The 12,076-nt window shown below is 39.1% G+C and overlaps 1 protein-coding gene across 3 annotated transcripts; it reads left to right on the forward strand.

Moving 5' to 3' along the window:
- Positions 1–5,405: 5,405 nt before the first annotated feature.
- LOC127158321 (uncharacterized) lies at positions 5,406–11,214 on the forward strand. Of its 3 annotated transcripts, XM_051101484.1 has the most exons (3): positions 5,406–7,615; positions 10,009–10,133; positions 10,202–11,214. In XM_051101484.1, the coding sequence occupies exons 1-3, from the start codon at positions 7,534–7,536 to the stop codon at positions 10,424–10,426; spliced, it is 432 nt and encodes a 143-aa protein (XP_050957441.1). In that variant the 5' UTR covers positions 5,406–7,533; the 3' UTR covers positions 10,427–11,214. The 3 variants fall into 3 exon arrangements, with proteins under 3 accessions (XP_050957441.1, XP_050957439.1, XP_050957440.1); XM_051101482.1 differs by having other exon boundaries at positions 10,009–11,214; XM_051101483.1 differs by lacking the exon at positions 5,406–7,615 and adding an exon at positions 9,079–9,450 and having other exon boundaries at positions 10,009–11,214.
- Positions 11,215–12,076: the final 862 nt, after the last annotated feature.

Below are 12,076 nucleotides of genomic sequence, written 5' to 3' on the forward strand. Positions count from 1 at the left end.
CTACATGTTCTCCATAATAGACGTTATTGTCTTTCTGGTGGAAAATCAGCTGCCATTACGGGGAAAATTGGATGCTTTTGACAACATGTCTGAGGGAGGCAGCGGCCTTTTTCTTTCATTGCTGGACTACACAATAAAAAAGGATCCCCTTTTGGCTGACGCAGTGAAAACGCTTCCTCGAAATGCCACGTATACCTGTCATGATATTCAAAATGAGATCATAAGTTTACTAAGTGAAGTGGTAACTGAGGCTATCGTGAAAGAAGTGGGTGACTCCTATTACACATTAAAGGTAGATGGTACCCGCGACCCTACAGGCTGCGAAAATATATCAATTGTCATTCGGTTTGTGAATGAGAGCGAGTCCTACGAAGTAGCAGAGCGCCTGTTAACCGTAGCTACTGCTGAAATGGGTGATGCCCGGACACTGACAGATACCATTTTAGCAGAGCTAAACAAAGCTGGACTTAACCCATCAAAGATTCTTAGCCAAGTATATGATGGTGCATCGCTGATGTCAGGAAAGATTGGTGGAGACCAGAAGCTGTTACAAGAAAAACTTAATAAGAATATCCCTTATGTTCACTGTCTTAATCATCAGTTACATTTAGTTGTAGTGCACGCGATGTCAGCTGAGGCAGCTGTGATGGATTTTTTTAACGTTTGTAACGCATCCCAACAAACATGAGACGTCCACCCGACGTGCAGATCACGTCTATATTGCGTCGGTCGGTCCAGGACCATATTTGTACTTCTACACGACGTGCAAATCCAGTACAGTATCTGGACGTCGGACTACGACGTCCCTTGGACGTAGATATGCAGTTCAAAATTTGAACGTCTATTAAGGGGTTTTCCTGGACGTCTGTATAACGTGCAGAACAGGTTCAGGAAATCGACTTAAGAACTTTTTATACAATTAAACATGACAAAGTTCTGACTTAAAAAAAATGTAAATATCATTTTTATAAAACATTTACGTGTTAAAACAGTGTAATATTTGTATAAAAACATCATGTCAGTAACATAATGCGGCCATTTAATTATTTTATTAATATTATTATTATTATTATTATTATTTTATGTGTAGTATTTTTCACTAGGACATTGACAGAAACAGCCGCTTACATCTATGTGTGTGTGATTAAGTTAATTTAAAGTTTAAGTTAAATAGATGTAAAGAGATTTAAATATAATAGATAAATATATTTAAATATTGAATAATAATACAGAATATTAACACAATATTATTGTTTATTATATATTTTAATAATAATAATATATTTAATAAATACATTTAAATTTAATTTAATAAATAGATCTACATTTAAACGTGCGCTTGCGTGAGGGGCATTAACGTAGTGACGTAAACGTGATGGCGCAAGCAGCCGCGAAGACGGAAGATATTGATATTGTGTATTACCAAAGACCGAAGATATAACCACCACGATAGATCCGTCGTGTAATTTATTTAACTTTACGTTAAGGACACTTTATAAAGCCTACAGAGGATGGGACCCAACTTGACCAACGAACAGCCTTCACAACGCAACGCTGCTATTTGGAAATTTAAACAGTAACGGTCTCTAACGGTCATCTGAGACACGGACGGGTGCTAAGCCGAAGGTAAGCGATATAAATGTACCTTTATTCGTCGTTTTGTCAATCTAATGTTAAATTTCACTTTAGATGTATTTTGTTCTGTGTTATGACGATTTCAAATTCAACTTTTTGTAATTTTTATATCTCCCTGTTGGTTAATTTGCGAGTAAAGTGGTCAGTGAAGTTACAGTCTGAGGTAAATTTATGTTGATCCCTTTTAATTGTCTAAATTAGTCACTAAAACAGGTAACTTCACAATAATGTAAGATTTTCAAAACTTTGTCTTGTGTTAAGTGTGTGTGTTCTTGTAGTAAAATAGACTTTCAGTAAATTCACTAAAGACTAAATATCAGTCTGGCAGTTTTTTCTGATCATATGTTTACCAAAGAGGTTATAATGAGCATTGTGAAGCTATATTTGTAGTTATAATAATAATAATCGTTTATATTTCAATGTTGTTTTCAGGGCAGTTCATGAAGACGAGATGAGATGTTTTGTCAACCTGGACAGAAGTTCCACCTCCCACACCAGACTCTCTGCTGTATATGGAGGCCTGTGCACTAGCACATGGGTTTTTGGAGCCAGGGACCTCTTGCAGGGAAGAAGATTTTCCAAGGACCCCCTCATAAATATAACAGTGTTTAAGGCTAAAGTTAATGTGGATAGAAGTATAATGAACATAATATAATTGTTTTATTGGTGCAAATTGTCCCTATTTTATATGAACTGTGTAATAATACAGCACAATATAGGCCTAATTTACCATATTTTCCAGACTTTACACCAGGTCAGGAAAAAAAAACATGCATAAGTTGCATTGGTGTATAAGGCACATTTTAAAATAATAAATAAAACAAATGTTAATAAACTTAACAAACATTATAAACAATGTAAACATGTAATTTACTTTTCCAAATAATTTAAATTAATTGCCATTCAGAACAGATATATATATATATATATATATATATATATTAGGGGTGTGATGAGACACTTATCCCACGAGACGACATGAGACTGGGTTCACGAGAACGAGACGAGAATTTTAAACTTTTCTTAAGAAATCCTCAATGATTAAAATATAGGGAAAATAGTCTTTTATTCAACTGAAAAAGACAAAATGCAAAAAACATTTAGGTGTATTTTGAACTTTATGAAATTAAACTTCCATTTGAATGGAATAATATGCAGTAATAAACAACATTTAAACAAGAGCTTCACGATTCTGGATAAATTGCAAATCCCACTTGTTTTTAATAAATTGGAGATCACGATTCTAGAGAAAAAAGATTGGAAAACTAAACAAAATAACAATTTACTAGTGGTTCTGACAAACTATTCACTGCTTAAGACTTTTAAAAACATATTCATTTAAACAAAATAATAATAATAACAATAAAAACATTTAATGAAGAGAGTCAGTGTCTCACTTCATTAAGACTTGTTTGACTATTGAAATTTCCTGAATGAATGATTCAATGACATACTTTTTTTAAATGGGCAATTGTCGCCACCTCCTGGCGGAAGAGGTTAAGCGTTACTATACATACAAGATAGTTTCGTTTTGATCGCTACTGTACAAAATGTGTTTATACCCTAACTATAAACTTTAATCCCAGTACTTCTGTTACTTAAATGTCTGTTACACAGCAATAATGATTATAATGTGGTTGAAAAGATTGTTTGTGTTGTTCTTTCTGCGTTCACATTTACCCTCTGATTCATTAACATGGGCATCGACCAAACGAGCCATTCATTACAAGCAATATTTATTTTAAATTAAGCCTATCACAAACTTATTTAATATGATACTGAAACTGCTAAACTATTTCTTTAGTATGTACAGAAGGTTTTAAACTTCTCTTGTGTCAGAATTAGACGTTTTTTCCCCCTCAGTTCAGCTCCAACAGGTGAACATAATGTATGTTTTGTATGTTATTTGTTACAGTTGTTATCCACTGAAAATACGTCCACAGTGACCAGATCTAAACTAAATTTTAACCTTCTAGAGGTGTCCTGTGAATGTCAATATTGGACGTCCAGAAGACGTCATAAAAAGACGTTGTAAAAACTTTCATTCTGGCTCTTCAGGGGACGTCATTTCAACGTCCGACAAAGACGTTGAAATGACGTCGTTTGGACGTACTTTTACTCATTCATTACAATTAATATTTATTTTAAGTTAAAATTTAAATGTTTTCATGGTTTTTGTACACTGTGTCTGTAAGTTTATTTACAAGTACAAATAAAAAATTATAATAAAATAAACATGATTTTTACTTGAATGCAGCCTAAGAGTGTATATATTATGTCCAGAAACAGTATAAATGACATCTAAATGAGACTGCAGTTGACCTTCTAAGACGTTGAAAATACGTCCATAATGACCAGATCTGAACTAAATTTTAACCTTCTAGAGACGTCCTGTGAACGTCACTATTGGACGTCCAGAAGACGTCATGAAAAGACGTTGTAAAAACTTTCATTCTGGCTCTTCAGGGGACGTCATTTCAACGTCCGACAAAGACGTTGAAATGACGTCGTTTGGACGTACTTTTGCTCAGTGGGCTTGTACAAATATTGTAAGAAGCCCACAATAGCTGTGCACTACAAGGGTGAGCGCCTCAAACGGCTTCTTGAACAAAGGTGGACAGGCCATTTAGCTACCGTCTCCGTCATTCTGAACAACTTCGAAGAGATCACATCTCTTCTGACTGAAATTGACTCTGTAAGAGCCCATGGTCCAGAGCTGCGAATGGAAGCTGTTGGCCTGCTGAGAGAGATATCTACACCCAGCTTCTTGTTCATTGCGAACCTTGTGCACGAAGTGCTCACATTGTTGGATCCACCAAATAAGCTTCTGCAGAGGGAGGACACTGACCTTTGGACAGGTCTGAGCATTGTGACCAGTGCGAAAGTGTGCATGCAGAAACTTCGTTGTGATGAGGGATTTACAAAAGTGTGGGAGAAAGCCACGGCTGCTGCCAATGCGCTGCCGAAATCCACGACCCCAAAGCGAAGACGCACGGGAAACAAGAATATGGACGATTATTTGGTGGAAGAAACAACGGGTCAAAGAGAGGATGACGTAGAAACAGAACTCAAGAGACTGTACTACAGCACTGTAGATTCAGTGGTTGGAGAAATGGATCAGAGATTTAGTGAACAAAACTCACATTTATACCGCGCACTGGCTGTGCTTGATCCAGAGAGTGATTTATTTCTGGATCCTGAGACTGTGAAATGCATAATGGACCTGACACAATCACCAATTTGTTATGCAGAGTTTGAAGTTGCGAAAAACTTTTTGAGGTCGCAAAAGGAATCGAAAACAGAGGGGGACAACTGGACCACAAAATTAATTCTCTCCAAATACCACAAAGCTCTGCAAACGATGCCCAGTGTACTGACTGCATTTAAACATGCTCTGACTTTCGGTGCTTCTACAGCGATGTGTGAGAATTCTTTCTCCTCTCTGCGCAATGTTTTTAGCGACCACAGACGCTCAATGCTTCACAAACGGAAGGCCCAGTTAGTACAGCTGGCCTTTGAGAGGGATCTTACTCGAAAATGCACGACCGAATGGAAGGACACCGTTTTAAGGAGGTTTAATGTTCGCACGCGCCGCCTTCATCTTTTTTAAAAGGTAATGCGTTTATTTTATTTACGCACGCTTAAATGTGTTACTTGTTCATCTGTTTTGTTGGTAATATTGATTTTTGTGATTTTCTTTACGGGAAATGAGCTGACAGTCTGTGCCAGTTGTATGAGTATGGGCTTGCACTGTATTGTTTTTGTTTTTGCCTCGTTTTTGCAAGTTATTGTTGCTAATTGTATGCCCCCTTGTTAGATGTTGCGTGCCCCCCTGTTAGTCATGGTCTGGCGCCGGCTCTGCAACAGCTCCTCCAAAGCGTCCACCACATCAGCCTCCGCGGCAGAAGTATCAGCACAAAATACTAGCATTATCGATTTGGCCGAGGCAATCACTCCACACCAACCAGCCAACTTCAGATTTCCTGGAAGGCAGTTCAGAAAAGAGACATTTTCTCGTCATTTAATACAAACTGGTTCAACAAATGGAGGTGGCTGCATTGAGGAAGGTGATCGCGTTGTCTGTTTTAGCTGTGTGAAAGCAGTGGAAAAACGTCTCATTAATGAAGATAGTGTGAGGTTTGACAGCAGTTTTGTAAAGGGAGGCTTCACAAACTGGTGGAAAGCCACAGAAAAATTCAACGAACAAGAGAAGTCTAAACTTCATTGCGATGCCATTCAAAAAATCGCTGTCGCTGGACAAAACACCCCAATTACTGCTATTTTATCTGATGCTGCCCGCCAAGCTCAAGATACAGCAAGGCATGTTTTGGAGCTAATGTTCAGGTCAGTTCTCTTCCTAGGAAAAAAGGGGGTGGCTTTTCGGGGTGACAGCACACGTGATGGCATTTTTTTATGAACTGATGCTACATACGTAGCGTACATACAATCTCCCAAGAGAGAGACAGTGGGTTAAAGGGGAAATAACTGGCTCTCGGACACGATCCAGAATGAAATCATTCAACAGTATGCCTGCGCAAATCAACATAAGATTGTATCCCGTGCCTCAAATAGTCTGTTCTATGGACTGACAGCTGATGGTCACTCTGATTTTCTTGGATTTTACAGTGCCCCTGACAGCAGTGGAGAGACCCTGTTCAGGTGCATCAAAGATGTATTTCTCAGGCTGAACATCCCATTAGAGCGTCTCCATGGATATTGTTTCGATGGAGCTTCTAACATGTCAGGACGGTTTTTGGGTGTTCAGGCGTGGCTAAAAAAATCATGCCCAGAGTCCTTCTTCGTCCACTGTGCCAACCATTCACTTGACTTAGTTCTTCAGGAGGCTGCACGTGAGGTGCGTCTCATTGCGGATTCAGGTAACTTTGTTCAGGGTGTAGCTGTGGTAATCCGTGAGTCAGCAAAACGCAAGGATCTCTATTAGTCAATGTTTGGCTGCGATGATGTAGTTACCTTACTGGCCATATGTCCAACAAGATGGTGCATACAGACAACAGCTATCAAACGTGTGTGTAGTGGCTACAGAGAAATAACCAAAACAATGGAGCAGCTTAAGGAGGACAGGAGTGTTAGAGGAGATATCAGAGTGAAGATCAGAGGCTTGCACAAGCAAGCAATGAAAGCAAAAACCTATTATGGGCTCCTTTGTTGTGAAGCAATATTCGAGCCATGTGAGTTGGTGGCCAGGAGTTTGCAGCAAACCAAAGCCAGTGCACTGGGCGCCCTTAAGTGTGCTGAACTGCTTGATGCATGGAGGCCCTTCAGGATGATGCAATGGTGGATAAAATGCTACAAACTGTATCCTCAGCAGGACTTAAAATGTCAGATGAGAAAAGGATGACAAAACCCCCAACACACTATCGACACACAGCAGAGCCAGAGGCAGAATCACAAGTTGCACAACACTCATTTTGGAGACGAGAATTTTATGAAGCTGTGGACTTGGTCAGAGCAGAAGTAAAGAGGAGATTTGATCAAGATGGTGTGAAAACAGCAGCTCTCAGAGAAAACATGTTTATAACGGCAGCCAACAAGAAGCAAATTGTAGATGTAGATTCTGTTCACCTGCCACATCAGATTGACAAACAAAGACTGGAGATCCAGCTGAAAATGATGGGAGATCTTTGCAGTGATTCCATCGATACAGTAAAAGACATCACAACAGCCATGTTTAAACTCCATCCACAAACAAGAGCTCTTTTCAAAGAAGTTGAAAACCTCCCCATGAAAGTCTCCTCATCTCAGCTGCTTCATCAGAGAGAACATTTTCTGCTCTCCGCCGTCTGAAGACATGGTTACGCACAACCATGACGCAAAAACGACTGACCCACCTTGCTCTGATGCATGTTCATGGAGATATTTTGGACAGTTTAGACATTGATGCCCTCATGTGTGACTTCATCAGCATCAGCCCAGAGAGAAAGGCCACATTTGGAGTTCTGCATACAGGCAGGCAGTAAAGGTAAGACAGTAATGTTTCTTAATAGGACATTTATAGCTGAGAGGTCTATGTGTATGAGTTAATTTCTGTGTGCTGTCGCCATTCAGCCTGCAGTTGTGTCTGGAAATTGCATGTGGAGGATCATATGCTGATGGTTAGGCTATACTAATAAAGTTTATTGGCGTACATACAGTGATGGAAATAATAACTAACATTTAAAATTAAATTAAAAAGATGAAATCAGTGTTTTAAATATAAAGTTTTGAATTAAGAAATACTTAATGATTTAAATAACTACAATTATTTTTCAAAACATGAAACTAAAACTGTCAGTAGATGGCAGTCTTTGTCAAATTATTCGTTTTATGATTCGTTCAAACAGTTGATTCATTCAATGACTCACTACATTCATTAAAAAACGCAGGTTCATTCATAAACGAAACACCGCTGTGTTTGTGGGGAGATGCCTGTGGCGAAACTGTGGCTTCGTTTCGAATATTTCCTTTGAGGAAATGCAGCAAAATCAGACAACAGTGTTCAACGCGGTTCATTTCGGTTTTTGCACTTCAAAAAAATCATATTAAATTCATTATTACTTTTGATTCTTTATAATTATTTGTGTAATTTACAAAAAAAAAAATCAGATATAAAATTGGAGATGTTGTGCTTTGGCTATAGGCATACGCATTAATCCTATTTTGGTTAGTATTATTACGTTTTTTTGTTTGTTTTTATTTTAGGCAAATTAACACTTCTAACTTCTAATAGTCGTTTCAACTTGTTATCTTCTAAACTTAAGTGTGTAAATTTTCTAAAAAATGTGTGGTTCAGCCTTATATTTGAATGAAAACACAGCAACAATCAGACTTTGATAATTTTATTTTAAACGTTTGTTTAAACGTTTATTAACAAATTAAATATTTTGGATCCGTCTAAAATCATTTCAAATCATTCTCAACAAATGACTCAATTTGCAGCTCAGAGCTGAATATTTGAATCTTAATGTAGCAAACATGTACAGACCAACTACATTGATTTTATTTCTATAAAAAAACCTTGTAAAAACACTATAGGACCAAGCCTGTTGGATCCGCACACCAGTAATTTAGCTCCTGGCATCATTCTCGTCCCGTGACTCATATTACATATGACATACAGGGTCCTCCACAGCTTTTAGTTGTTTGTCTTAATTTAATGGTTTGCATGCATTTGTGCACTTCTGAACAATATCCAACACGTAACAGGCAAAATAAAAGTACAGTCACAGGTATTTATTGCAAAAACTGACCATAAATGCCTCTAAAATCATATTTACTCTCATAACTATATTAATTTTATGTAATCATTCAATAAAGAAATCGCTAAAGGAAAGAGACAGTCAGCTAGTAAGCTCTCTGTGGAAGACAGGTGTAACGCCACGCCAGCAGAGGGAGCCCTCACCCATTGACTCTCTGTCACCGCTCCCTCTGCTGCTTCATGGGTTACTTCCTGTTTGGTGGCCATTTAAGGAGACCTACACCAAACAGGCCTGGTGAAGTATTGTTTTGCCTGTGCAGACTCTACCAAGTGTTTCTCCTGTTTCATTGTCCTGTTTTGTTTCTTAGTCATAGATTTGCCATTGTTTTGTTCTGTTTCATTGCCATAGTTTTTGCCTAGTTTCATAGCCTTGTTTATTTGTTACTTTTGAACTGCTCACTTGGATTTTGATCTTCTGCCTGTTTATTTGGATTTTGCTTTTGTCTTTCCCTGGATATTACTGTTTGTTTGGTGATCGACCCTGCCTGTTTTGACTACGCTGTGTTTAATAAAGCTCGCATCTGGATCTTACACACTTCCCTGGAGTCCTGTTACAACAGGTGAAAGTGCTGCAGATCAGAGGCGTGTATAATAAATGAAGATGAAACAAACCCATTTACGAGAGAGCAGAATTCAGTCAGAGAGTGCATTGAACAAACCTCCACTGCCTTTCAGTGATGACTAATCTGAAAACTTCTGATTGGACAGTGCATACATTAGCTCAAGAGAATCAGTTATGATTGGTTTAATTAACAGCATTATACAGATTTCCTGACGTCACTTCCCGTTTGTTGCGGTCGCACCCTTAGAGTTTGAGCTCTGTCAAGTTAATTTCTTATTTTCTGTTTTTCAATCTAAAATCAATTTTATACACCATCATTTTCGTTTCTTATAACGTGTGAATATACCCCCTATTGTATTGTACAACTAAAACATCCGGATTGCCTTGTTATCACTAGTTTTGTTTTCCCGAGTTGCTAGCTTATAGCCCGTTAGCAGCACCAGCGTGGTTGCCGCTAATCTTGCTTGCATTGTTTACACACTATTTACACACATTACCATTGTTTACTCACTGTTACTTGCTTTAATGGCGAATTTGTGTCCACCTTTGAGAGCAGGTGAGGACACGTTCGAGATGCACTCGTTGCAGCTCGAGCTGGAGGCCTTGGAGAAGCAGATCCAGGAGCTGTTGGTGAGGCAGACCGAGCTGAGAGACCAGAGAGCCGCTCTGGACTCCTCCCGGGTAAGTAACGTTATACAGCGCGATACTAACACTCTGACCACCTCTACTCCGTGTGCTTCTCTGCACAGCTCCCATGCACCCTGGACGCGATCTTCCCAGATGTCCTTCACTCCGGTGCCGGGACACCACGGACCCTGGGTGCAGCAGCAGCAGAAGACGCAAGCCAGGCCCCGGCCGAGGACCTCGCCGCCTCCGGTCTTCGAGATCTCCACCCGGAACCGCTTCGCTCCCCTCCGCGAGACGGAACGCGACGCTGTGATTGTCGGAAACTCCATTGTCCGGTACGTACGTGATACTTTAGCTAAAGGTAAATTCCACACCCACTGTTTTCCTGGTGCTCGCGTTCTCGATGTTTCTGCGCAGATACCCGCAATCCTGAAGGACGGCGAGAGCGTCGGCGCGATCGTCCTGCCGTTTTAGCTACTGTATATAGACCGCCAGGGCCATATACAGATTTCCTAAAAGAATTTGCAGAATTCCTTTCAGAACTATTGGTTAATTTTGATAAAGTGCTAATTGTCGGAGATTTTAACATTCACGTTGATAATACAAATGATGCGTTAGGACTTGCGTTTACTGACCTAATAAACTCTTTTGGAGTCAAGCAAAATGTCACTGGGCCCACTCATCGTTTTAATCATACGCTAGATTTAATTATATCGCATGGAATTGATCTTACTGATATAGATATCGTACCTCAGAGTGATGATGTTTCTGACCATTTCCTTGTATCGTGCATGCTGCGTATCACTGATATTAACTATATGGCAATAGTCTTGGCAGAACTATTGTTCCAGCCACCGAAGATAGATTTACAAATAACCTGCGTGATTTATCTCAGCTGCTCTGTGTACCCCTTAATACACAGGATCTAGACAAAATGACTAGCAATATGGGCACCATCTTCTCCGACACGTTAGAAGCTGTTGCCCCCATCAAATTGAAAAAAGTTAGAGAAAAACGTATTGCGCCATGGTACAACAGTAATACCCATTCCCTCAAGAAAGAAACTCGCAATCTTGAGCGCAAATGGAGAAAAACTAACTTGGAAGTTTTTAGAATTGCATGGAAAAACTGTATGTCCAGATACAGACAGGCTTTAAAAGCTGCTAGGGCCGAGCATATCCGCAAACTCATAGAAAATAACCAAAACAATCCAAGGTTTTTATTTAGCACAGTGGCTAGATTAACAAATAACCAGACGCCACCTGATCTAAATATTCCTTTACAGTTTAATAGTAATGACTTCATGAATTTCTTCACTGATAAAATAGATAACATCAGAAATACAATAACCAATGTAGATTATACTGCGTCTAATATGTCAACTTCTTTCGTCACACCCAAAGAAAAACTGCAGTACTTTACGCTATAGGACAGGAAGAGTTAAATAAACTCATCACTGTGTCTAAACCAACAACATGCCTATTAGATCCCGTACCCACTAAATTACTGAAAGAATTGTTACCTGTGGCAGAAGAACCGCTTCTCAATATTATCAACTCATCGTTATCTTTAGGTCACGTCCCTAAACCATTCAAGCTGGCGGTTATTAAGCCTCTTATTAAGAAACCACAACTAGACCCTAGTGAACTGGCAAATTATAGACCCATTTCTAATCTTCCATTTATGTCTAAAATTTTAGAGAAAGTTGTATCTGCTCAACTGTGCTCATTCTCACAGCACAGAAACTGCACTTGTTAAAATCACTAATGACTTGCTTCGTGCGTCAGACCAAGGCTGCTTTAGGCTGGTTTAGATCCTACCTGTCTGATCGCTACCACTTTGTTTATTTAAATGGGGAGTCATCTCAGTTATGACCAGTAAAGTATGGAGTGCCACAAGGATCTGTTCTAGGTCCTCTACTATTTTCAATATACATGCTGCCCCTTGATAATATTATTAGAAAACACGGGATTGGTTTCCATTGTTATGCTGATGAT

Source organism: Labeo rohita, unplaced genomic scaffold (assembly GCF_022985175.1).
Source record: "Labeo rohita strain BAU-BD-2019 unplaced genomic scaffold, IGBB_LRoh.1.0 scaffold_1451, whole genome shotgun sequence".
Taxonomy (NCBI): domain Eukaryota; kingdom Metazoa; phylum Chordata; class Actinopteri; order Cypriniformes; family Cyprinidae; genus Labeo; species Labeo rohita.

Bases quoted from the DNA above. Each gene is read 5' to 3' on its own strand.
- LOC127158321 (XM_051101482.1), top strand. From the start codon at position 7,534: ATGCCCTCATGTGTGACTTCATCAGCATCAGCCCAGAGAGAAAGGCCA. The intron at 7,616-10,008 runs GTAAGACAGTAA...CTTTGAGAGCAG, and splicing joins CATACAGGCAGGCAGTAAAG to GTGAGGACACGTTCGAGATG.